Source organism: Grus americana, chromosome 1, assembly GCF_028858705.1.
Source record: "Grus americana isolate bGruAme1 chromosome 1, bGruAme1.mat, whole genome shotgun sequence".
Classification (NCBI taxonomy): domain Eukaryota; kingdom Metazoa; phylum Chordata; class Aves; order Gruiformes; family Gruidae; genus Grus; species Grus americana.
Genome location: NC_072852.1, coordinates 127,655,767 through 127,680,723, shown reverse-complemented (window position 1 = coordinate 127,680,723; position 24,957 = coordinate 127,655,767). Strand labels below are relative to the sequence as shown.

At 35.2% G+C, this 24,957-nt stretch overlaps 1 protein-coding gene across 7 annotated transcripts in view; it reads right to left on the bottom strand.

The window, feature by feature from the left end:
- The window catches only part of DMD (dystrophin), a 1,313,294-nt gene that overhangs the window by 640,156 nt on the left and 648,181 nt on the right, over nucleotides 1-24,957 (bottom strand). For all 7 annotated transcript variants that reach the window (XM_054840966.1, XM_054843533.1, XM_054803063.1 and 4 more), the window contains 2 exons: nucleotides 18,750-18,944; nucleotides 5,954-6,126 (listed from right to left, as the gene is read on the bottom strand). In XM_054840966.1, coding sequence (XP_054696941.1) covers nucleotides 5,954-6,126; nucleotides 18,750-18,944 — 368 coding nt within the window. The remainder of the gene's footprint in view (nucleotides 1-5,953; nucleotides 6,127-18,749; nucleotides 18,945-24,957) is intronic.

Genomic DNA, 24,957 nt, shown 5'->3' with positions numbered 1-24,957 from the left:
GGCCAGGGATGTCAAGGATAACAAGAAAAGCTTCTATAGGTATGTTAGTGATAAAAGGAGGACGAGGGAAAATGTGGGTCCCCTCTGGAAGGAAATGGGAGACGTGGTTACCCAGGATATGGAGAAGGCTGAGGTACTCAATGACTGTTTTGCATCAGTCTTGCACCAGCAAGTGCTCTAGCCACACTGCCCAAACCTCAGAAAGCAAAGGCAGGGACTGGGAGAATGAAGAACTGCCCACTATACAAGAAGATCAGGTTCAAGAATATCTAAGGAACCTGAAGGTGCATGAGTCCATGGGACCTGATGAGATGCATTCACAGGTCCAGAGGGAACTGGTGGATGAAGTGGCTAAGCCACTCTCCATCATATTTGGGAAGTCGTGTCAGTCCAGTGAAGTTCCCACTGACTGGAAGAGAGGAAACATAACCCCTATTTTTAAAAATGAAAAAAAAAAGGAAGACCTGAGGAACTACAGGCTGGTCAGTCTCACCTCTGTGCCCAGCAAGATCATGGAGTAGATCCTCCTGGAAACTGTGCTCAGATACATGGAAAATAAGGACCTGGTGATTGGTGACAGCCAACACGGCTTCACTAAGGGCAAATTGTGCCTAACAAATTTGGTGGCGTTCTATGATGGGGTTACAGCATTAGTGGATAAGGGAAAGCAACTGATGTCATCTACCTGGCCTTGTGTAAAACATTTGACACTGTCCTGCATGACATCCTTGTGTCTAAATTGGAGAGACATGGATTCGATGGATGGACCACGCGGTGGATAAGGAATTGGCTGGATGGTCACACTCAAAGAGTTGTGGTCAACGGCTCGATGTCCAAGTGGAGAACGGTGACGAGTGGCGTTCCTCAGGGGTCGGTACTGGGACCGGCACTGTTCAACATCTTTGTCGGCGACATGGACAGTGAGATTGAGTGCACCCTCAGCAAGTTTGCTGACGACACCAAGCTGTGTGGTGTGGTCGACACGCTGGAGGGAAGGGATGCCATCCAGAGGGACCTTGACAGGCTGGAGAGGTGGGCCCATGTGAACCGCATGAAGTTCCACAAGGCCAAGTGCAACGTCCTGCACATGGGTCTGGGCAATCCCAATCACAACTGCAGGCTGGGCAGAGAATGGATTGAAAGCAGCCCTGAGGAGAAGGACTTGGGGGTCTTGACTGATGAGAAGCTCAACATGATCCAGCGATGCATGCTTGCAGCCCAGAAAGCCAACTGTATCCTGGGCTGCATCAAAAGCAATGTGACCAGCAGGTCAAGGGAGGTGATCCTGCCCCTCTACTCCGCTCTTGTGAGACCCCACCTGGAGTACTGCGTCCAGCTCTGGGCCCCCAACATAAGACAGACATGGATGTGTCGGAGTGAGTCCAGAAGAGGGCCACAAAGATGATCAGAGGACTGGAACACCTCTCCTATGAGGACAGGCTGAGAGAGTTGGGGTTGTTCAGCCTGGAGAAGAGAAGGCTCCAGGGACACCATATAGCAGCCTTCCAGTACCTGAAGGGGCCTACAGGAAAACTGGAGAGGGACTGTTTACAAGGGTAAGTAGTGACAGGACAAGGGGTAATGGCTTTAAGCTGAAGGAGGGTAGACTGAGATTAGATATAAGGAAAAAATTCTTCACTGGAATGGGTTGCCCAAAGAGGGTGTGGATACCCCCTTCCCTGGAAGTGTTCAAGGCCAGGTTAGATGGGGCTGTGAGCAACTTGGTCTAGTGGAGGGTGTCCCTGCCCATGGCAGGGGGGTTGGAACTAGATGATCTTTGAGGTCCCTTCCAACCCAAACCATTCTATGATTTGCAATTGCTATAGAAATATTTAAAATTAATGTGGTGTTTGTCTATTCTGGAATAGTTTGTTGCATTTTATTGATTCAATGACTTCTGGCACTGTTAGAAAGGAATACTTTTAATGAGTATGTATTGTTCATAGAAACAAGACCGAGGCATAAATACCCTGGGAAGACAATATCCTGAAAGAAGAAACAAGGTCTTCCACAAGTGATAAGTTGATAAGATGAATAGTTATATACGACAATCATTTAAAAATCTAGTTTCTATTATCTGTTGAATAAGACTTAACTTTTTTTCAAAATATTATATGTGTTCTTATTGAAGATATATAGGAACCTGGTGTTAGTTTCACTTCCTAAATAGTTATGATTAATATAAAAAAAAGTATCTAAGGCTGCTGCAAAGAAAGGGGACTATTATTAAATTCTAGTACAAGGACAGAAAAAACTATGGCATCTGAACAGTTATTCTTACTGGCCCTGTAATGTAACTCTACCTTACAAAATTCAGATTGTATTATCTCAGTGTGACTATTGGAAAAGATAATGTAGAAATTTAGTATCATGAGAGCAAAGCTTGAAGTTATAAATGAAATCATAAATTACTCCTTAGCTCACAAAAGACAAATCATGCCACTGCTACTGTTTTCTGGAGTTTGCTGTGCATTTAGAAAACTATAACCAAAGAAATAAATTTCACTTGGTATAAGATGGTGTGACCCCCATATATCTCTTGGAAATACAACCAATTACCATGTTCTAAAATCAATTTGTACAGAAAAGAAAGTCAGTCCTATTAACAAACAATGCTAAATCTAGGCTTTACTTAAAAAATTAGTCAGTTGAAGATTAGTGTTTCAATGAGTTTGTGAAAAGAGTAGAAATTTGCAGTCATCCTAGGTTTCTAATACAACTGAAAAAGTACACTAGGATGATCACAACATTTTTGCTTATACTTTTTCAGCAAGTTATTACCTGTTATCTTACAGTAAGTACAGTATGAACACTTATTCGAATACAGGAAACATGGCAAAGTGACAATGTGAAACAAAAAGGTTTTCAACTACTGTAGTGGACTCATAAAACTATTTGAGTATTTATCATCACAAATAATTTCTATCAAAGTGGCATGCGCTCTGCTGTAAAACAAACTGAAAATATATTTTGATTTCTAATTAAAAGGAAATCACTATAAAGTTAATTACAAAGTATCTAGATATGAATCAGGACTTCCAGGAAATCTTTTTCACACAAAAGAATTCAATATGAATGTGTCCATTGATTTCTATGAGTTTTATAGTAAGCTATCTTCTAGTAACTACAAGGGTAAGGAAAGTTGTTTTGTTCTTCCATCTATCATGGAGATAGTAGACTTTACATTTATGTAAATAATAATTTCCATGTTATTATAACCCTTTGATTTCCTAACCAATACTCCAATATGAAGACAGTATAGCATATATGTTTCTGTAACCTTTCAAACATGGAATACTCACATTGACTTAGATATACTCCCTTGAAAGAAAGACAGAGCTTCAATAATAATTCCAAAACTGTCCTAAAACATCATCATCAATAGCATATCTCATAAACACAGCTTCATCCATGTCTCAAGGGCACACTTACACCAATGCTTTCAGCCCTTACAGACACAAACTGCTAGAAGCAAAATGCTAAAGGCCATATTGTCTTCCTTCATCTCCTCCCTAGCATTCGTGTGCAGTCCAAATGCACCTCACAAAACTGCAGAAGCTATAGGGATCATCTCAGAGTTCGAACAAAAACACTGAAACAGTGACACAGTAAGACTGACACCACAAACAAAAGATTTAAAAGAAAAAGAAAGGCGTGTGACTCCAGACAGCAGTCAAGCTTATCATCACCTTGAGTTGCTATCCATCATACTAAAAGAGGATGACTCCGCCAGGCAAACACCAGCTGGAGAGTAATCACACTATACACTTCTCTAGTGCCTTTATCTGATGACCTCAAAATACTTGACAAACATTAATTCATTTCACCTCAGAATACTTTCCGCTGCTGGCTAAATATCACTGCAGTCTAAATAAGGGATAACTGAGTGGCAATGCTGGTGGTCCAAGCTTTCAGCTAACAGTGAATTGCTCTCCTTGCTATGCACCAGTGGTAGAAAATGCACGTGGGGAGATTCTAAAGGTTTCTCAGAGCTTAGTCTACTATATCACTAAGAGATTGGGCAAAGCCAGACTCAGGGAAAAGTGCAACATCAAATATCTCCTGTTCTTATTATCCATGTGAGCAGCTTGGCTCCAGTATCTGCTTCTAACTTAGCCTTCATTTTTGTACATGGCATCGTGAGAAATAGAAGAATCTTTCTTACTACACCAGGGCCAGGCTTATTATTTTTTAAAAAAGTATTATGCTTGGGAGAACCTGGAAACCTTACCAGATTATAAACCTGTCTCAGTTTCTTACACACTAAATGTTGAGATGAATAAAGATGACAAGAAGATTACTGAATTATATTTTATACTATGATTCTCTCTGATTATTATTTTTAAAAAATTTCTTTCTCTCTCTCTCCAGCAACTTAAAATCAAAACTACTGACATGCTGACAGTGGAAATAATATGACTGCACAAATCGGCAGAGTGACAGCTGTTGACCAATATTTCTAAACAAAGAAAACACAAAAGTTACCAAGGCTTGGATTGTAGGACAAAATCAGTGCAGCTTAAGCCCACAGGGGTATATTTTTTCTTCTAGTCACTGCTTACATGTTTAGATTTACATATCTTCCTACTATACAATGCAATAATTATTTGGACATCAGGTTCTTTTTTTTTTCAGGACAATTATAACGCTTTTAAGAACAGTTTCTGAGATAGGGGATATTTCTAAACATATGTGTAGTGTAAAAAGGGATATTCTAGCAAATTTCAGTCTATTGTCTTTTGGTGTAGCATAACAAATGAAACTTTTAAAGTCAAGTTTTCAACATTGTCTAAAGATCTAATTCTGTAAAATTTCTATGAATGGACAATTTCAGTGAATGGAACAAGTCATACATATAAGTTCTTTCAGTATCAAATGAATAGTTTACATTTTCAAAAGAATTATCAAGGACTTTTCTGTGGTAATTCAATAAATGCTTGAAACTATGACTTTTTATTTAAGGCAAATTTATTTGTTAACTTTTAAATTACTCATATTAAAAAAAGAGTATATCACAGAAATCATAGAAATTTCTGTATCACTGCCAGTAACATCTGATAGATCATCTAATTAAAAAAAAAAAAAAGAGGAAATATAAACCTAGCTATTTTATTGTACAATGCCAAAAATTTTAAACAGCAGATATCTACTACAGAATATAAATAAATTACTGGATTGCTAGTCTCTATTGTGTTACTAACATGAGCCATGCCAGAATTAACAAAATAGGTTTGGCTACATTTTGCGTTATAATAAAATTCCTAGATTAAAACCACCACAAATATTATACAAGGATAATAATAATAATAATAATAATAACAACAACAACAACAACAACAACAGCAGCAGCAGCAGCAACAACAAGTATTATATGATACTGTAGGAGATCACAGCTTTATTTATTATAATTTTAATGTCTTTTTGTACTTCTCTTGATGTTCTGCCTTGCAGTATAATATCTAATATACAGACTCATAAAAAGCTGACACTGGATTTAGAGCTGCTAACAATTCTAGCTGTGTTCCTTAGACATAAAGTGAGAACTGCTCCTCAAACTAGTAAATCCTCTGCAATTAAAAGTCATTTTACTCTGATGCACCCATCACAGATTTAGATTTTTAAATCAATAGCACAGGTACAAAAGAGTGAATGCCTAATACTATCTCAGGGTAAAGATTTGTCTTTTATAATGACATAAGAATATATATGCAGTATCATGCCAGGTTTTGGTCTAATGCATGTGATAGTTGGTCAAAATATTTTCCATTTTACAAAAATGCTCATAAATTAAATTACAATTCCCTATAAACTTTCTATCTAAGTTACAAAAAAAGTATCTTTTGCAAATTTAAAAGGTATTTCCACAAAAAAGAAGACGAAGAAACAACCACCAACAGTAAGCCAAATACTAATGGATGCCATTCAGAAATAACAATTTTTAAAAGTTACTTACGCCTGTCGGTCCCTGTACATCTTGTTAACTTTCTCCCATTGGAAATTAAGCTGAGTCAGCTTTTCTTGTATATTTGCCGCTTCCCTGGGGGTAGCATTTTGCAAAGATGGTATCTTCTTGTTGTGAATAATGTCTATGTGACCCAGCAGTCTCCCCAGGCTATCTTTAATGCTCTGTAATATCAAGATTTTAGAAAAGAAAAAGAAAACATGTTTTTTATAAATAAAAAAAAAATGTAAGCAAAAGAAAGAGTGGAAAAAGGCGAATAGAACTGTTTCAGTTCGAAGGGACCTACAATGATCATCTATTCCAATTGCCTGACCAATTCAGGGCTGACCAAGTCAAAGGATGTTATTAAGCACATTGTCCAAATGCCTTTTAAACATTGACAGGCTTAGGGCATTGACCACCTCTCTAGGAAGCCTGTTCCAGTGTTTGACTACCCTCTAGGTAAAGAAAAGCTTCCTAACGTCCAGTCTAAACCTCCTCTGATGCAGCTTTGAACCATTCCCACACGTCCTATCGCTGGATACGAGGGAGAACAGATCAGCACCTCCCTCTCCACTTCCCCTCCTCAGGAAGCTGTAGAGAGCAATGAGGTCACCCATCAGTCTCCTTCTCTCCAAGCCCAAAGTCCTCAGCTGCTCCTCTATTCCTTCCAGCTTTGTTGCTGTCCTCTGGATGCATTCAAGGACCTTCTCATCCTTACGAAATGGTGGGCCCCAGAACTGCACACAGAACTCAAGGTGAGACTGCACACACAGTGGGATAACAACTTCTTTTGGCCAGCTGGTTACGCTGTGTTTGAATCACCCCGGGGTGCAGCCTGTCCTCTTGGCTGCCAGGGCACACTGCTGGCTCATCCTGAGCTGCTGTCGACCAGCACCCCCAGATGCCTTTCTGCAGGGCTGCTCTCCAGCCACTCCTTTCCCAATTTATACTTGTGTCTGGCATTACTGTGTCCTAGGTGCAGAACCTGGCATTTCAACTTGTTAAATTTCATCCCATTAACCACAGCCCAATGCTCCAATCTGTCCAGGTCCCTCTGCAAGGCCTCTTGTCCCTCGAGAGAGTCAACAATAGCTTTGACAACAGTAACAGTTTTCCAATAACTGGGTGATAATGACTGAATGTCCATCCTTTCTCTGAAGACTTAATAAACTATATCTGAGAAAGGTGATGCCAGGAGAGGAAGCAAAGCACTATTGATGTCAGTCACTCATTAATTCCTCTACACCAAGGTTACATTTGGTTTAACCCCATTTCTTCTTCAGAAAGCGGAAAAAAGTCCCATTTTACAGACATGTTTAAGTGTTCTTTAATTATTTTGCTGTTTATGCTTCTCTTTTATACTTGTGTCAGCAGATATTAAACAGGTATCAAAGTCATAGCACAAAAAGTAATTTATCAGGTATCACTGGTTTTGCCTTTTGCTGGATATTCACGACCCAACACTTACTAATCTTCAAGTAGTCAGTTCATTGTTGTTTCAGAGAAAGACAAAATACTTCACAGTACATCTACCTAACTGTACAATGCCATGTTTTGGAAGACCAAAAGGAAGAAAACCTGAATTTGCTCTGGACTTTTAACATCTTTAAAATGTGTGAAAGCATTTAAAACTCCATATGTTGTCAATGACCAGTAATTATCCATTTATCAATCCATTCAGTTCCATGACTGAATTATACAGGTTTTCTTTTTGCTCTCTAAAGCAATACATAAACATGCTGTTTATTTCTATTCTGTGAACTAGGTAGTGTTCAACCCCTCTCTTTCTGCTAAATCTTGCAGAATCATTTGAATGACTGAATTGCTAGAAAACCCAATGCTGAGGAAAGATATTGTCATAAACTGTGTGCTGACTTAAGGATAAAAGAATTTAATGTAACAAAAAGTAATTAGAGACTTCCTCCTTGTGAATCAGCACTGATGTAATGAAATCCTTAAGCAGAGCACTTCCTGTCACATTTCAGTCTACTACCCAAACAGGCATAATTTGGTACTTCTGTGATTTCCTTATTCTTCAGCAGAAAGACAACACAAATATTTTTTTGAATCAACCAAACCCATGACTTGCATAAACAAGCTTACTTTTCAGCTCTGCAGTATAAGTATCAGAAACAGAGAAATAAATGCAGGTTTAGGAGGAAAAATGTGCTTTTTATGCGACTGGTTTATACAGCTGTCATTTCTTTACATCATCTGTAGCATTACCAGAGAGGAAACATAAGCAAAACAAATGTTTCTGAAATGCACTTAATTATGAATTCTTTACATTTTAATTTCCATTTCTTGTAGGTAGCCTCTTTCAGCCTCACTGTGACAAGGCACATGATACTTGTGCTGCTCTGGGGATTTTATTTTTCTCTCTGTGGTATTTGTGTTTGGAAGGAAGATGGTCTCTTTTCCAGACTAGTCAAGATATCAACGTAAAGCAAGAACATGTCACAATTGCTGATTTCCTTCAACCAAATAAAAATCCTTTCCTCTGTGTAATGAATACCATTCTTTTGAAAAGCTATGGACATGACTCCTTACAATGGTCAACTTCACACTATAGCTCTTGCTCCCTGAATAAAATGCAGCCAAGCATGAAAGAATTAAAATGTTTTGGATTGATAACTGCATCAGTTTGGTTCTAGTCTAAAGTTAGACTTTCTTTCTCTAAAGTTTTTAAAGTTAAGATTTTCTCCTTTCCTCTAATGAAAGTTTAACAACTATAAGATTTTGTACATTCAAAACAATAATTTGGATGATGCAAACAAAGCTCACAAAAATTTGTACCGAACTAGACAAAGGATTTGAAATACCACTGAGCCACTAAAAGCCTCAGAAAATTCTTGAGACAGGTGTATGCAAATAGCAGTGTAAAAATAAATGTCTCGCTACTCCACTTAACGTCATAAGATTTAGCCATTTCTTACCATTCCTGCATTTTAATGAATTCTTAATACAGGCATGCACATACACGTCTCACTGAAACTGCTGCACAGAGAAAGGAATATTCTCCAGATAAAAATCTACAGGCATATGCAGCTTTTACCATAGAATCATAGAATAGTTTGGGTTGGAAAGGACCTTTAAAGCTCATCTAATCCAACCCCCCTTGCAATAAGCAGGGCTTTCTTCAACCAGATCAGGTTGCTCAGAGCCCCATCCAGCCTGACGGTGGATGCTGGAAAGAACTTTCAAAGACCATCTAGTCCAACTCCCTGCCATGGGCAGAGACATCTCTCACTAGATCAGGTTGCTCAAAGTCCCATCCGTCCTGACCTTGAACACTTCCAGTGGTGGGACATCCACAACTTCTCTGGGCAACCTTTCTCTGACTGTTTCTTCAAAACTCCCTAAATTTCCAATACCACTACCTCTAACTTCTGCTGTGTTTTCATCCCTTATTTCTTCTGAAATACATAAGCCTCAGAATGAATACTGAGAACCTGTAACTAAGAACTTATCAGACCAACTGACCAAAGACACTTAGCCTTGTTTAACGGAAAAACATTCTTCAGTTGCTCCACACAACTCTGCAACTTTGTTCCAGAGATAAGGGAGAATGCTGATTTGACAGAGCTTTTGAGAAGTACAAATTGCTAGTTTGTGGGTGAGAAGCTCTTTCACACTACCAGCACTTTTGAAAGGAGGCCGGGATCAAAGAATGTTGTGCTATTTTGCAGTAAGCAGAAAAATAATGAATGGTAGAAAGCCAAACAAAAATAGAAGATGATTGAAATTTCCCCCTAACAATCTGTCACAGTCTGGTTAAACCCAGTAGCTAGAATCTGATGGTTCTATTTCACCATGCATAAAAAAATCAGATTTGCCTTTCCTTCATTTGTGAAGAGCAGGCGTCAAAGTTGAAGCAATATAGGAGACATTTTGGAGGTTATAATGTACCAGAAATAGAGGAAAAAAAAAACATTAGCATGAGTGGACTCTTCCTCAATATGTTGCTATTCTTGTCATGGCAAATGAATCTGTCCAGAGTCCCTCAGCCATTCTCTCATATGGATTCAGATAGACATGGAAAGTCAGCACTGAACAGCTGTGTTTTATTTCCCCATGAGTGGTTAGGAATAAGAATGCTGTAGTTACTCAGGTGCACAGAATTCCAGTCTACATGGATGCAGTCCAATGGAGTTATTAGAGAAAATAAAAGCTGTACTAAGCATTGACAAGCACAATATTCCATCACATTGTTTTGCCTTCCCTGAATCCCCACTAAAAATTATGTTTCAAATATATAGCTTGTGTTTGGTAATACAAATGAAAAGTAGAATTGTCTTTTATTAGTTTCAGCCAGAGACAGAAACACAGCTAGCCAATTCAATTTTGGAAAAAACCTAGTGTGATAAAACATGTTTTCATCTGTTTTAACTACAACTAGGTAAAAAAGGATAACTTTGCTTGTCCAGTGTCCCTCAGCTCACCTAATTTGAAGGACAAGTATCTCATTTATATGCCAACACATTACAAAAAGGATGAAACAGAGGTCCAATCCTGCAAACTTCAGGTCATTGGAATAATCTCAACCATACAAGTTGAAGTCCAGAGAACATTCTTGTGATAGCATCTCTTACAGCTAGGAAAAAATGTTCTTTTTTGTAATAGTTTGTTGCTTTTCTTTGCAGTATTTTAAAGGCAACAAAACTTCAAATAATACATTTGAAAAAGACATTTATAATCTTATATCATAAAAAGAAAACTATTTGAAGAGTCTAGTAATCACAAATTATAACTATTTAAATGTAGTTTAAAGGGTACTTCTACTTATGAAAACTTCACACAAAGATTTTATTTACCTCGTTAAGGTTTACTAATATTACTGAATAGAAGACGAGGGGGTCTGTTCCTTTTTAATGGTTCTTTGTCAGAAATAATGGCACCTGAACTTTATATCCTGGATATAATACCCACTTAATAAAAAATAAAAAAATCACAGCTCCAGTTCACTTTGTTAAATTTTTGGTGAGTTGTCCTCAATTTTTTGATGGATAAACTTTTCAAATATTCTACACATTTTTATTTATATATGTATTAATTATTTTAATTTTAAATATTCTACAATTCTTGAGCTAATTCAGTCATAAAATGAATAGTGCTACACTTAGAATTTAGCAAGTAAAGTAAAAAAGAATTAAGCCAGATGCACAAAGTCAATCAAATTGTAAAGAAGAGAGAATGGCCTGAGGAATCTGCTACCTCATATTTCTACACATGATTTTCAGGAAAATTTTCCAAGTCTAAATCTGTTAACTTATATGCTTTTTGCACAAAGTAAATAATGCAAGAAACAGAAACGGACTTTTAATTTGCATAACTATAATTCATTAAAATACATTGTAATGTAAGAAAAAAGATATTTTAAATCTGAAAAGTATTATGACACATTCAGAAAGGCTAGAAAATGTTGATTTTAACCTTAGTATGCTAAGGAAGACATGGAAACAACTTCAACAGGTACTGCTCAAGAGAAATAGGAAATAAGCCATCCATATTTTAAATACTGTGATAAGATGTAAATTACCAATAAATCAAAAGTTAAAGGTTTATAATTACAGCAGATTTTTCCACATTATTGCTATTACCAAAGCAATGAAATTCTAGAAAATTTGAATTATTTTATTTTTATTTGGATTCATTGTCTTCTGTCATATGTTCTGAATATAACACAATATTCAGACAGTAACGTATTTATGATTTACTATTAAGTAACTAGAAATTATTTTTCTGGCACAGGAATTTAAGTCATGGACTAAGAAATCTATTTCATGTTATGGACCTAAGTGTTTATGTATGTTGTCCAGCTAACTAAAAAATAATATTCTAAATATGTATTTGGGGAACAAACAAACAAACAAACCCCCAACAAACAAAGCAAAACTAAACTGAAAGCTTAGAATTCCACATATTCAAAATGTGGAAAAGACAAAAACTCAAAAGTTTTGCATGTCGGTATTTACATTTCCTGTCCTCTAATTTCCCTTTACTTCCCAAGTCAGAAACCATTCCCTGGAGGAATGACCAAGAGAAAAGCCTGAGCCCTGTAAACCCAGGTGGAGCATGCTGAGGTTCTGAGATACACCATGTGTATGTATTATTTGGTCACTGCTAGGAGCTGCAGCACTGAGTAAGCTGCAGGGGGAAAATCTCTCTCCTCCTTTTCTTTAAGTTTTATATTCTAATACGCATCTTCTGTGTATGTTGACTTGACTTTTAACTCTGCAACTCCTCATTTTTCTTAATATAGAAATTTTTAAAATAGCCATGTACTTACCAATTACTTTTTATTCAATGTTTATGAATTTTTCTGATTCTACTAGTGGATTTTATTTTTTTTTAAAAAACATCATTCACACCATCGCATGTCTAGATAATATGTTCTACAGTTCTATTGTAATGAATTTGATTTAAAATCAGTATTTTAGAACCATGAGTATAACAGAGTGTACAGTTATATTATTAGTAGCACTAATATGAAGTGACAGGGAGATAATGCTAATTATACAAATCATTTTCTCCTCCAAATTACTTGAGAAATATTTTAAAAACAACATGCACTTAAAATCTGAATGCCTCTTTAAGTGACAGAATGTGGTTGTCATTTTATAACCAATTAAAGTTATTAGACTGTATTTACTATTTTGTAAAATACAAGAATCAAAATCCTTATGGAAATGAGCCAGTAATGCTCTGAAATAATTGCATACAAAAAACCTCACACACAAAAAAGAAAAAAATACTCCACCTTCCTAAAGCTCTAGGGCTGCAAACGCTATAATATGTCATTCTTTGCCAAAAAATGTTCCATAACCCCCCTCATGACTAGGTATTTGAATCAATAGGTCCTGAGAAAAATGACTTACATTTAGCAGACTAAAGGAAATTCTTATACATGAAAAGAGAATGGCAGATGTCTTGTCTCTGGGATGATTCACAATAAGGAACGTGTTTCCTCTCCTGTCAGCAATCTATCATTTAGAGCAACAGCTGACTGGGTCTGTGTCATTACTCAACAAACCTCACTTGATTTTCCCAGCATCATGTCTCATACTCAGCATTCCTTACTCAGGTCTACCTAAATCTTGTTTTGATACACTAAGACCATGGATAATTAAGGTATTCAATGTTATTAATCTGAATATAAGTAATATTGCGGATAAAAACATAAAATACCTCCAAATCTTCCAAGATTGTATCCCTTGAACATAAAGGAGGCACAAAACCTCATCCATGACTGAAATTTTACATATTTAAAGAACACAAGAAAAAGTAATTAAATGTTAAAAGCTGCCAGCACACACTTAAGCACTTAAGTTAGGTAGCCTTCTTTTCAGGTCTGAATATCAGCTCAGCTCATCCACCCAAGAAGGCAATTATTGTGTTTGACATGTTTAAGTAATCAAATGAAGAGTAGTATATGTATCTACATATATTGAAATAGTATTTTTTTTAACCAAGTAGGTCAATTTTCTAAATATTAAAAATAGATGAAATACATCTATGCACTTCAGAACTGATAAGTGGCATATCCCTAAATGTTTAGAATTAGTGGTCTATGAGCAGGCATATAATTTCTGATTTGTATGTCAGATTTTTGCTTTTGTTTAGCGCACAGCTGCTACAGACAAAGCAAGATAATACAGCTGTCCTTCTATAAATGAAATCCACAACTGGATAGCATAAAAGTGTCCAAGGAAAAAAAAAAATTAAAAAAAATATTTATATGTGTATGTGCAAACTCATGTATCTCTCACACATACCCCATCTATCTTTCATGTTGAAGACAGTAGCTTCAAGCAGTTAGTTATCAACAATGCCTTGGGAGATTTTGTAACATGGTTAACAGAAGTGCACAAGGCTTTAATTTTTTAAGAAAAAAGGACAACAGAAAATCATTAGCAGCTGAAGTGACAGTAGCCTTTGGGGAATGATCCATCTCATTGCTCTTGAAAAGAGAAATCTGAGTGCTTGAGACTCAAACACCGGTTCATTTTCACTACTTGAAATTTGTCTTTATCTGCCAGAGAAAGACAACTTTCTGTAAAAAATCAGTTCCTTGGCTATTTGCGTACACCACCACTGTTACTGACACTGCGTTACTGACAGATCTATTTGGAGAGTGCATTTGATTACACTCAGTTGTAAGTTATGGTTAATTGGGTTTTACTGAGCTGCAGCAGCAAACTACTCTGAATATCACGTTAGGTGATGTTTCTTGATAAGAATCACTCTAATATATACCAAATATGTATTCCAATGTGCAAAATTAAAAATATAGTTTTGGCAATCCAAACATTTGTAGAATGATGCTTTATAATTATATGTATAGCAGATTTGTTACAATATTTCATGCTTCTTGTACCAACATGAAAACCAGCAACAGCACAGTTAGTAATCATGAAAGGCTGGAAAAATTTCACAAATTACTTATAATTTTAAAATCTATATAGAAGTATGAGTTACAATATCTGGTATGGGTATTATTGGTTTAATAAACCATTTTGAAAGGGGATTCTGGCTGCCAGAATCGTGAATATGTAATGTGTACAGTAAATAAGACACGGCAGAAAATTGTGCAAAAAAGTGGTCTATCTGTCAGTAGATGAAGAATTACCAAACAAAGGGAAAAAGAAGAGAAAAAAAACAGAGCATGAAAATATCTATATTTTAAAAAAAACAGCAACAAATAACCCAATTTTTAATGAACTAATTAAAGACCCTATTGGAAATACACAAGATGATGAACTAGAAAAAGAACTGTTAGAGTGATTATGCAAGAAGTTACATATACAAGAAACTTCTTTCTCAAAAAGCCCGATGGCTTTCCATATTAAACCTATTACATCATTGAAAAATATTGTAGCTAAATGTATAATCATATTATACAATACAATGTTCCTGCTAAAAGTAAGAATATTAACAAAAAATAATAAAAATGAATGCCTAATATATATGAGCGCTACTGCAGGTTTGCAGTATTAATTCCATAGAGCAAGTAGCCTCAGAAAATAAGTTTTGAATTCACAGTTAATATAATTAAGTAATGAACAGGCACAATTATGCCATGACTATGACACTATGACAGTGATTCTTAAGATGAAATTCTACTAAACATTTTCTCGTATATGGCTATAAACACAAATTAGACTTCTTAAATTCCAGCTAGGCTGTCTCATTTTAGCACATTCATTTTTGCGATGTGTTTGCAAACAGAAATACGTGTTAGTTTTAATTCTCTGTTTAACAAATGTATTCATTTCAGCGTATACACCTCCTACTAATCTGGAGCTTGAACAAGACAAGTAGCTTGCATGAGATAATCATGACACAAGAAAACTTTGGCTTAGTATGAGCACTATAACTCAATTTTCTAAAACTAGATTAAGTTGAATATATGCAAATGTGTACATTCATTTAACTTTCAGGAAGCATTTGGAACATCCACTGCAAGTAAGGATAATTAGCTAAATTATGAAGGCATTTTATCCCTACACTTGATCATGTAATGAAATGCATTGTAATGACAATCAATTCTATATGGAGAACCCAATGATTATGAATTCCATCAATATGAACATCAGCAATAGCAGACAAAAGTACCATAATATTTGTGCTCATAATAAAATTTGTCCTATTTTGAGAATATATCATTAAGCCAAATCTACTAATCCTTTGACTTATGAACCGTGATTTTACATACGATCAATTGGAGTTTCATCTTTGACAGAACTGTAATATTTAAATTGTTTGTTAAATACTGTAATACAGTGATGAAGAAAAATGGAGGTACTGTATATCTTAGTACTTAAAAGAGCTTGTAATAGGATAATGGAAACATTGTAATTGCTGACTTTATGGAAAAAAGAGACAAGACTTGGTTTCTCTATCTGATTTTTCCACCCCCTGAAGCTTAAAATTAGGAGAACAACATTCCTATGAGTTGGTTTCAGTAGATTTACTAAATGTGCCCATTACATTATTATAATTTACTAAATGTTAGAAGTTATCAGATTTTTGCTGCAAAAACTCATATTTCGTTATTTTAAATCCTTTTGATACAAAAGGTCAGTGCTAGAATTACCTATGACAATTAATAAAAGCAATTTTTAATTTGATATTTATCCTATTGGATAATGAGCAATCAAGTTTAAGTCTTACTATACATATTTACTTTGGAGAAAAACGTTCAAAGCAGTTACCACTGAAAGATTCTTGTAAATAAACTTCTTTTTCCTTTTAAGGCTTAATTAAAATGCATTCTTTCTGAATGGGAGTGAAAAAAATAATCACAAACTCAGTTTTAAAATACAGAGCTATTCAGAGCAGTTCTGTAATTTGATTCATGTAAATCTGTCAGGGGTAAAAATCAACCACAATTTAATTTCAAACCTTTCCCAACCAGCTGCTGAACAATTTATGCACTACTTTTCTATTTTTACTGCAGGATAATGACAATGATGAATGCTTTTCCTTGGAAATAAATATTCATTAAGCAGGCTTAGATCAAAACTATACCCTTCCAAAAGCCCACGAATGTGCAAGATCCATTTGCCTCTTAGAAGAGATTTATTTGGGAGGAAGATGGAACTGTGCCCACAAATGCATCTCATAACAATTTAATAGTTCAGTTAAATTAAACCTATGGCATTACTTACTTGTAACTCAGTAATCAATATTATTAAAGTTGGTGTCAACTCTGATAATACCAAATATATGTGGGTGAACAACAGATTAGTTATGGATATAAATCACATAAACATAGCCCAAAATATAAAGCATTAAGAAGCACTAAAAGGAAGTCAAATGCCAGTAAACGGGTTGAGGTAGGTCACTGTTTTTCCATCCAATTGAGTAATGAACATAAGTTCATAGACAAGGACCAAGAGATAGTTCATTAGCCATGTTTTACATGATCTATAACTTTTTTTGTGCAGAAGAGTCATTCTATCAAAAAGGATTGTTTGAAATGAAGAATGACAATAACATTGGCAAATTGTGTGCTTTAATACTCAGAACCACTTTAATCTACTGGAACTAAATGATCAGAGGGCTGGAGCACCTCTCCTATGAGGACAGGCTGAGAGAGTTGGGGTTGTTCAGCCTGGAGAAGAGAAGGCTCCGGGGAGACCTTATAGCAGCCTGCCAGTATCTGAATGGGGCCTACAGGAAAGCGGGAGAGGGACTGTTTACAAGGCCATGTAGTGATAGGATGAGGTGTAATGGCTTTAAACTGAAGGAGGGCAGATTTAGATTAGATATAAGGAAGAATTTTTTTATGACTAGGGTGGTGAGGCACTGGAACTGGTTGCCCAGAGAGGCTGTGGATGCCCCCTCCCTGGCAGTGTTCAAGGCCAGGCTGGATGGGGCTTTGGGCAACCTGGTCTTCTGGAGGGTGTCCCTGCCCATGGCAGGGGGGTTGGAACTAGATGACCTTTAAGGTCCCTTCCAACTCAAACCATTCTATGGTTCTATAAATCAGAAGTGGTAAAAGAAACAGCCTACTGCTATTTCACACAGGCCTGTTATCAGTTATATGCTTCCTTTGCTCCAATATTTCAGTGTTATGCTTCACTAGACATACTATACTGCCTTGCTAGGAAACTGAAAACACCCTAATTTTCAAGACCTAATAAGAATATCTATATGTGTGTGTGTATATACAAATGCCTAAAATTTATAAGATCTATGCATGTATAAGAATTATAAATAGACGTGATTTTATAGAAGCTAATAACAGCATATGGATGTGGTTTTGTTACATTTCCTCTGTTGTGGAAAGAGATAAATGGGCTCTTACAGAGGACAATTTAAAGCACCTAACCAAAGCCCCTGCCCTGATTCTCCCTCTAAGCTTCTTTCTTATAGCTGTCTGCAGACAAATTCCACCCTCTTTAGGCCAAGGTTTCCTTTTGTTAAAACCTTTCCTTCCCCAAAATAGTCACAGAAAAATGGAAATGTGGTCTTCCCTTCCTGCTGGATGACAATTTAAAACTGCTGTAATTATATACAGCACTTAAGCACAATTTTTTACAAGGCTTTCCTCACACAAACATTATTCTGCAAAAGCTGGTAACTCATTCATCTACTTAGGCTTACAACTTTAATCTTATTCTCTTCTTATGTCAATACTGTTTTGGAAAAATTCCACCAATTTCAAAGGATTTCACTGTTGCAAGTGATGAAGAAACCAGGCAGTAATATTTAAAGTCATACCAGCAATATTGATTTACCTTCTTCTTACCTACATTACCTACCTACTGGACAATATTTTCTGTTTAGCTAATTAAACTGTAATAATTGCAGAGAGTACCTCCCCAATCAGACTTCAAGTTTTTTGTTCTAGCATGGAATGGAACAGCTAAATTTTACTTGGTTTTGTTCCTGTTTTAATAAAAAATATTTTTAAATCAAACACTAAAATAAAGCTGCCAAGATTGGGTGTGGATAGGGTTACTTATTAAGTACTTCGAATTACAAACAAAACTTTAACCACAAATTCACAACTTTTTAAATATATAACTGGATATATAAAGGATGTACTTTGCAGATACCCTAATGCTCTTGTCTTCCAAATACAGGTGAAACTGATAAAAATAAATGAACTCTTTGGTGTTCTTATATTTTGCATTTTGATGTACCTTCATATATGAACATTCATATATGCACATATGACAGAAAGGGGCTAAGCACTTACAAAGCAGATGTCTCTGAGAGTGAGTGCAGGCTGCCAATATACAAAAGCCCAAAAATGTCTTACACCAGTCATTGTAAGAAAAGCTTGCTATCTTACCTTGAGACACTCTTCTTGTTTGAAGAGATCCTCACAATCCTTAGCCTGCAGAACAGGAGAATTAAGGTGCTCTTCTACTTCAGACAAGGCTTGCAGAAGCTGAAGGATCTCTGCCAGGTATGTAGAAGGCACATGAGTGGTTTCCACAGTCATAGTTTCAGTCACCACAAAAGTTGTATCTTCATGAACTGTTTGCTAGTATAGATATACAACAGAATGCTTCCTTTAGTTTCTTAACACTACACAAACTTATAACTTAATGCAATTTCCAGTGCACACCTAGAAACAATTAAAAATAATTTCTAAGGACAAATGCAGGAAATATTTGAGGTTTCTGATATAGATCACTCACACTTCACTAATCTGTTTGAAATGGCAAGTACTAAAATTAACCCATGCAAAAGCGTACAAACTTTTCTTCTTCAACTCTCCAAAGAAATAAAGATAGGAAATGCAAGAGTACTCTGAGATTACGGTGTTACCGAGATTTTGGTGTTAGCCCTTTCATTTTAAGTCATCACACCTCTTTAAGAATCTGTCCTTCACTTCAGAAATTCCATGCATGCCAGGCCTAAAATACTAAATAATTTCAAGGTGTCAGGTAAAATAATGAATTTTGTAATAGACACAATTTCTTAAATAACATGCAACACTAAACAACTAGGTGAACTCAGCACTTTCAACATTATACTAAAACCTTTCTCTTTAAACTAGAAAGTACAATTTGGAATTTCGTGATTTGAAAGAGCTTTAATGTATTCATATTTCCAAAAGAAGTCCCAGCAACACACCTCTCCAAGAAATTGAGATTTTTGTTTGTTTTTATCTGGACAAATATGAAATAGACACCCTATTCTGAAAGCACATGCATACACCAAATGTAAAGAAAATCCAGAATGCTTTGTTTCCAAGAAAATAGATAGTTGATTTCTGGCATTTGGAAAAATACTGACATATAAGGTGACAAATTAGTGACTTTATATAAATTCTCTACATTTCTGATTTGATATGTTTATGGATCATAGATAAAAAGTATTATCAAAAGTATGCGTTGGAGCAAGGACAACAGTGATTGCTTCTTTTAACTAACCTCCAAATACATGATCACCTGCATGTCCATTAGAAAAGGCAAAATTTAAAAGATATAAATTGTTTGTGATTTTGTAAGAATGTTATTATATATTTGTTTTGTTACATCACATAAGATTCCTAGTGTGGGACCGTTGTGTTTGATGTCTGACTTCTCAAAAATATAAACTTTACTTGTTGAGGACCTCAAAGAACTTTTACAAGCAATTGCTGGTAAACTGTATTTCAAAAATCATATTATTTAGATGCTTCAGTCCTAATTGAGATAATCACGGATTTTGGAGGCATATATGTGAAAGACAATGGATCAATGGTCCTGAAGAAAAAAAAAAAATCATTATTTAGCTACACAGTAAGTAAAAGAAAAATATAAACACTATCTTGCACATACTACCTCAGCAAGGTGTCTCATTTTAACTTATCTATTTGCCCTGTCCATCCTTTCATGACATGTTTCTCACCTCAGTTGCCGGGCTGAGTCATCTGGTTCTTCAATTTTTCTTTAGAGTCTTAAAATATGCATATAGACACTCTAGAAGTTGTATGCATATCACATATAAAGACCATAACATTATCTGTAGACTTGTGTTCTGCTGGACTTCTTATGCAAATTTATTTGCTTTGCTAAATGACTTTCTCAGTACATCTGCTAACACTGAAATGTCTTTACTTAATATATCACTGCTATGATTCTTATTATTTAAAATAAATTGCTTTAAAAAAACCATGTGTTTGACCTCTATGTTTCATGAATCACATGCTCTGCAAAAATAACAATTTACCCCAGTAAAACTAAAGAAAAAGCTGTCCCAGCCGGTTAGAAAATGGGAGATTCTGAGGCGTGCAGCAATATATTTTCATTCCTCAAGACTACACTGGTGACACTTCTACATGTAGCAAAGAACCTTAGACACACATGAGGAACATTTTAATTCTAATTTTATTTTTCTTTTTGATTGAGAAGACAGAATATTTATATTCAGAGTAATGAAGAAAATACGCTAGGTGTGCAAGGTTATTCAATCAAAATGAGGTCACATGAATACATAAAGTGACATCCAAAATATAATCAGTTTCTATAGTTGTATTAGTTTAACCTTCTTTTTTTTTCCAACCCAAATTTAGGCTAATAACTATGTACACATGTACACATGCATGTACACACATATATGCATACGTGTATACATAAAATAAAATCTGTTCCTTCTTGCTCTAAATAATTCCTGAAACCAAAAAAAGTCAAGGGGAAATATGATGTGTGATCACTTCAAGGATGTCATGCTTAATTATTTATAGTAGTGGCAAAACTGCGTTTCAGTCACTGCTACAAAGAACTCACATAAAAAGACTCTTCAGGGCAAAATTAATTAAAATCTGCAGACAGGACTGAGCATTGTATGACATGTATGGTTTAGTAGTCCCTCAAAATATGTGTAATATTTAACTCCCATCAGTGTTAATGAGATGTATGCAATCATATATTCATACTGCCCTTTATGGAAAACTTTACATTCATATTTCTCAAAGCTGGATGATTACTTGTGTGCAGTTCTACAGGAAACGTAACTCAGGAGATTTCTAGTACAAGCAAACCATTAATGTCTGTATTGTTAGTTAAACTGTGAAGTACAGCCACCAGATAAATAAATAAATGGATCGATATTTGAAAGTAGAGGCCTACCAGAACCTGCCTTCATATTAACATTATTTAATACCTTATTGTAAAAAAAAAAAAAAAAAGTAGCAATCAAAATTAATTAGTTTCTGAATACTATTTAAATAAAAGAGTTGGAAATTTGATACAAGTCTGGAAATCAAGGATTACATTTCTATGGCTTTAGTGGCTTTTCAACAGGTCACAGGTCTTCCTTTCCTTCTATCCTTCCCTCATTGACAATAGCATAACAGAACCCAAGGCAGAAGTTGGCATCTTGCACTAAGGAATGGAGGGTAGGCATATCCAGAACAGAAAATTTTAATCAGCAAAGGAAATGAAAAATTTTTGGCTTGTCTCTGTGTTTGCTGGAATTGTGTTACTGTAGAAGATACAATGGGCTGAGTCCTTCCCTATATTCTTGAGAAGTATCTTTACTAGAAATACGTAGCTGAAACCGAATCATATACTAACACTATAATGAGAAAAAACTTTTTTTAAAAAAGGCGATTGTAGCGGCTGGGAACCACTACTATTAAAAATAATATTCATTCTTTAAAGATATATGTCATTGCTATGTCAAAACTGTTCCTCAGAAGCAAGGTAGGTTAACATTTTATAATTATTAAAAATAAATAAGAAAATGGAAATTAAAGTTTTAGGTAATCGTTTAAGAATGTTTTTGAATAAGTTGAATCTGACAAAGTGGCAGATTACATTAGATAGTTACTTGAAAATACTCAAAGCCAAATAACACTTAAAAATAATACATAATACAAATAAACTATTAAGAATGATGGGGAAATGCTGGTGTAAATGTCCATTTCCTATACTGCTATTTCTGCAAAATACATTTTTATTGATATTAATTTATTTTGTATTTTTACTTGATTGTCAATGATATAGTGATGTGCAGATTATTTCTAGTCTCGGAAGAAACAACTTTTGGGTAAAGCTTAACATTTCATGCATTGCTTTTCACCAAGCATTATCATCACTAGAATGGTAAATTGAATTTTCTTCCCCATCATTACATATTTTTAATTAAGGGATAGGATCTTTCCATAAATGTGACACCAATTTTATTGATAGCTACCACATCCTACCAGGTGCAACACAAAGACAAGAAATACATCCATGAACTGGCCCTTACAGAGAAGGCCAATAAACAAAAAACCAACCAAACTAAATCAACCAAACAAAAAAAAACCCAAGAAAAAAGAACTACAGGAATAATGCAGGTTTTGCCCACAAAATCAAACATCAACCCCCAAAGAAGTATCTGTGATGATTATTGTCTGCATCTAGGACAGTATTACCTGGTGGCATCAGAGCTAACTAGCCTTGGAGAATGCTGTTAATTTCCTTTTAGCACTGGAAAACTCAGTGTTAAAGTACATTTCACCCATCTCCATTTCCTTCCCTCTTTCTGCAGAGGGAAGAATCCCAACATCACTTTTGCTTTTCAGCAATTTATACCCACAAAGCCTCCAACCTTTTTGTGTTAGGCCTCGACAACTGTTCCATTTCTGGTCCCTTCTCACTGTAAGCCTCCAAACTCATAGCGACCTTAGTGCGCTGTGCTTTTGAGTTAATAGCTTGACACAAACAGAATACATGGGAGGAGTAAAGTGGCAAAACACACCTATCAGCACTACTGTACCATGACACTGCTCCTAGCAGCATCCTGATGAGAAGTTCAGGAAAAAAAAAACCAACAAAACAAACACGTGCCTCCTTCTGAAGTGAACTAGTGCTTGAAAAAGTATTCTTTACAAGCAGCTGTGAGCTATATGAGAGCATAAAAAGTCAGTCTTCTCTGAGGAATAACCATAGATGTGCTACACATGAAAAAAACCCCAAACTCAAAAAAAAACCCAACAAAAAAGCAGATAACAAACACCTGGACAAAGGCAGTCATGCCTCAAAGGGTTCAATGAACTTAGGAATAGTTTATTGCTTTCTAGAGCAAACCGTAAGCTACATAATATTTGCTAGCCCATGGCTAGCATCAATGTATCAAATAAAGATTTAAAAATACAAAAGTATGATCCAATCCTGTCAGAGATCAATAAAACTGCTTTCAGGTACATATTTATGCATAAAGAAGCTTTTAGTCACCCCTTCCTATGCCAACTGTGAGTGATGATGTCAGCTAATATTCAGAAACATAAATTCTGTGTCTTCAGTATTTCTGGCACATCTTACCTGTAATCGTGCATATACGTAGAAAGTAGATCAAAATTCTACCAACAACATGGAAATTTCATTATGGGATTGGATGGCCTTAGTCAGTCACAAACAAGTTATCTATCAGCACGAAAAAAGCATCTCTTTCAAGTATAGAGATATCTAAATCCTCATTACAGGATTAAAAATTTATAAAAGTTTTACATAATTCCACAAAGGCAAGGCCTTAGAAGGCACTTAGCAGCATTAAAATCTATTTAAAATATTATATTTTTTAAAAAAGTAATATTTTAAAGTAAGAATGTAAGTATTTTCTCATGTATGTAATTTTTCTACTTATGTATGATTGCAGTCCACAAAAAACTCTGTGTTGCAACACTTAAAGGTGTATTTTAATTCTTCTATCTGACTTCATCAGTGACTTGTATAAAACTTGAAAGTTTAAAAATACATGATTATTTTCAGCACCGTTCTCGGACAGAGAGTGATTTATGCCTTCACAATACTTCACTGCTAAGGCATACCTTACTGGTTAAGAAATGCTGCAGTAACAGTTTTTATTCTATGATAAAATGAATGTATTTATTTTATCTATACATAAAATGAAATAAAGGCAGTTACAATGAAACTATTATTAATAATAGCATTAATTAGAAAACATTTAATGCTAAGAATAACAACAGAAAAATGCAGCCTTTGATTTTGAAAACCTTCAATCAACAGACATTAACCAGTGTAAACTTACTTCCACTGTCTTATTTTTGACCTTCATAACTTGATTGAAATGCAAAGGTTTTCTCCATAAGAAAATGTCTGTTCCCTCCCTGTACTTTTAGGCTTGAATTATGAGACATCTCCCAAAAACTCAGATAGTCATGCTACACTCTGATGAGCTCTGTATGGTGGATTGGATAGATACCTGTAGTTACTTGGCTCAAAGACTTGGATGACTACTTATTCCACCCCCAATTTTTCTTTCTTTTTTTTTCTTTGAGTGCATTACTTTAACATTTAGATGTTTTTAAAAAAAAAAGATACAGACAAAAGCTGTAACTATTAATTTTAAACATTAAATTCAGAGTAATTCGTCATTATATTGGTTGTATATTGGAACTACTATGATTTAGAAAGTGTCTCTTGTTTTAAATAAATTATGCATATATGTTAATTCTCATAAAGATCGCATATCTCAATCTTAATAATTGCAGTAGTTCAAAATTGACAATTAAAAGGAAATCTGTATGTCTCCGTCATGTGACTTTAAACAGATATTTG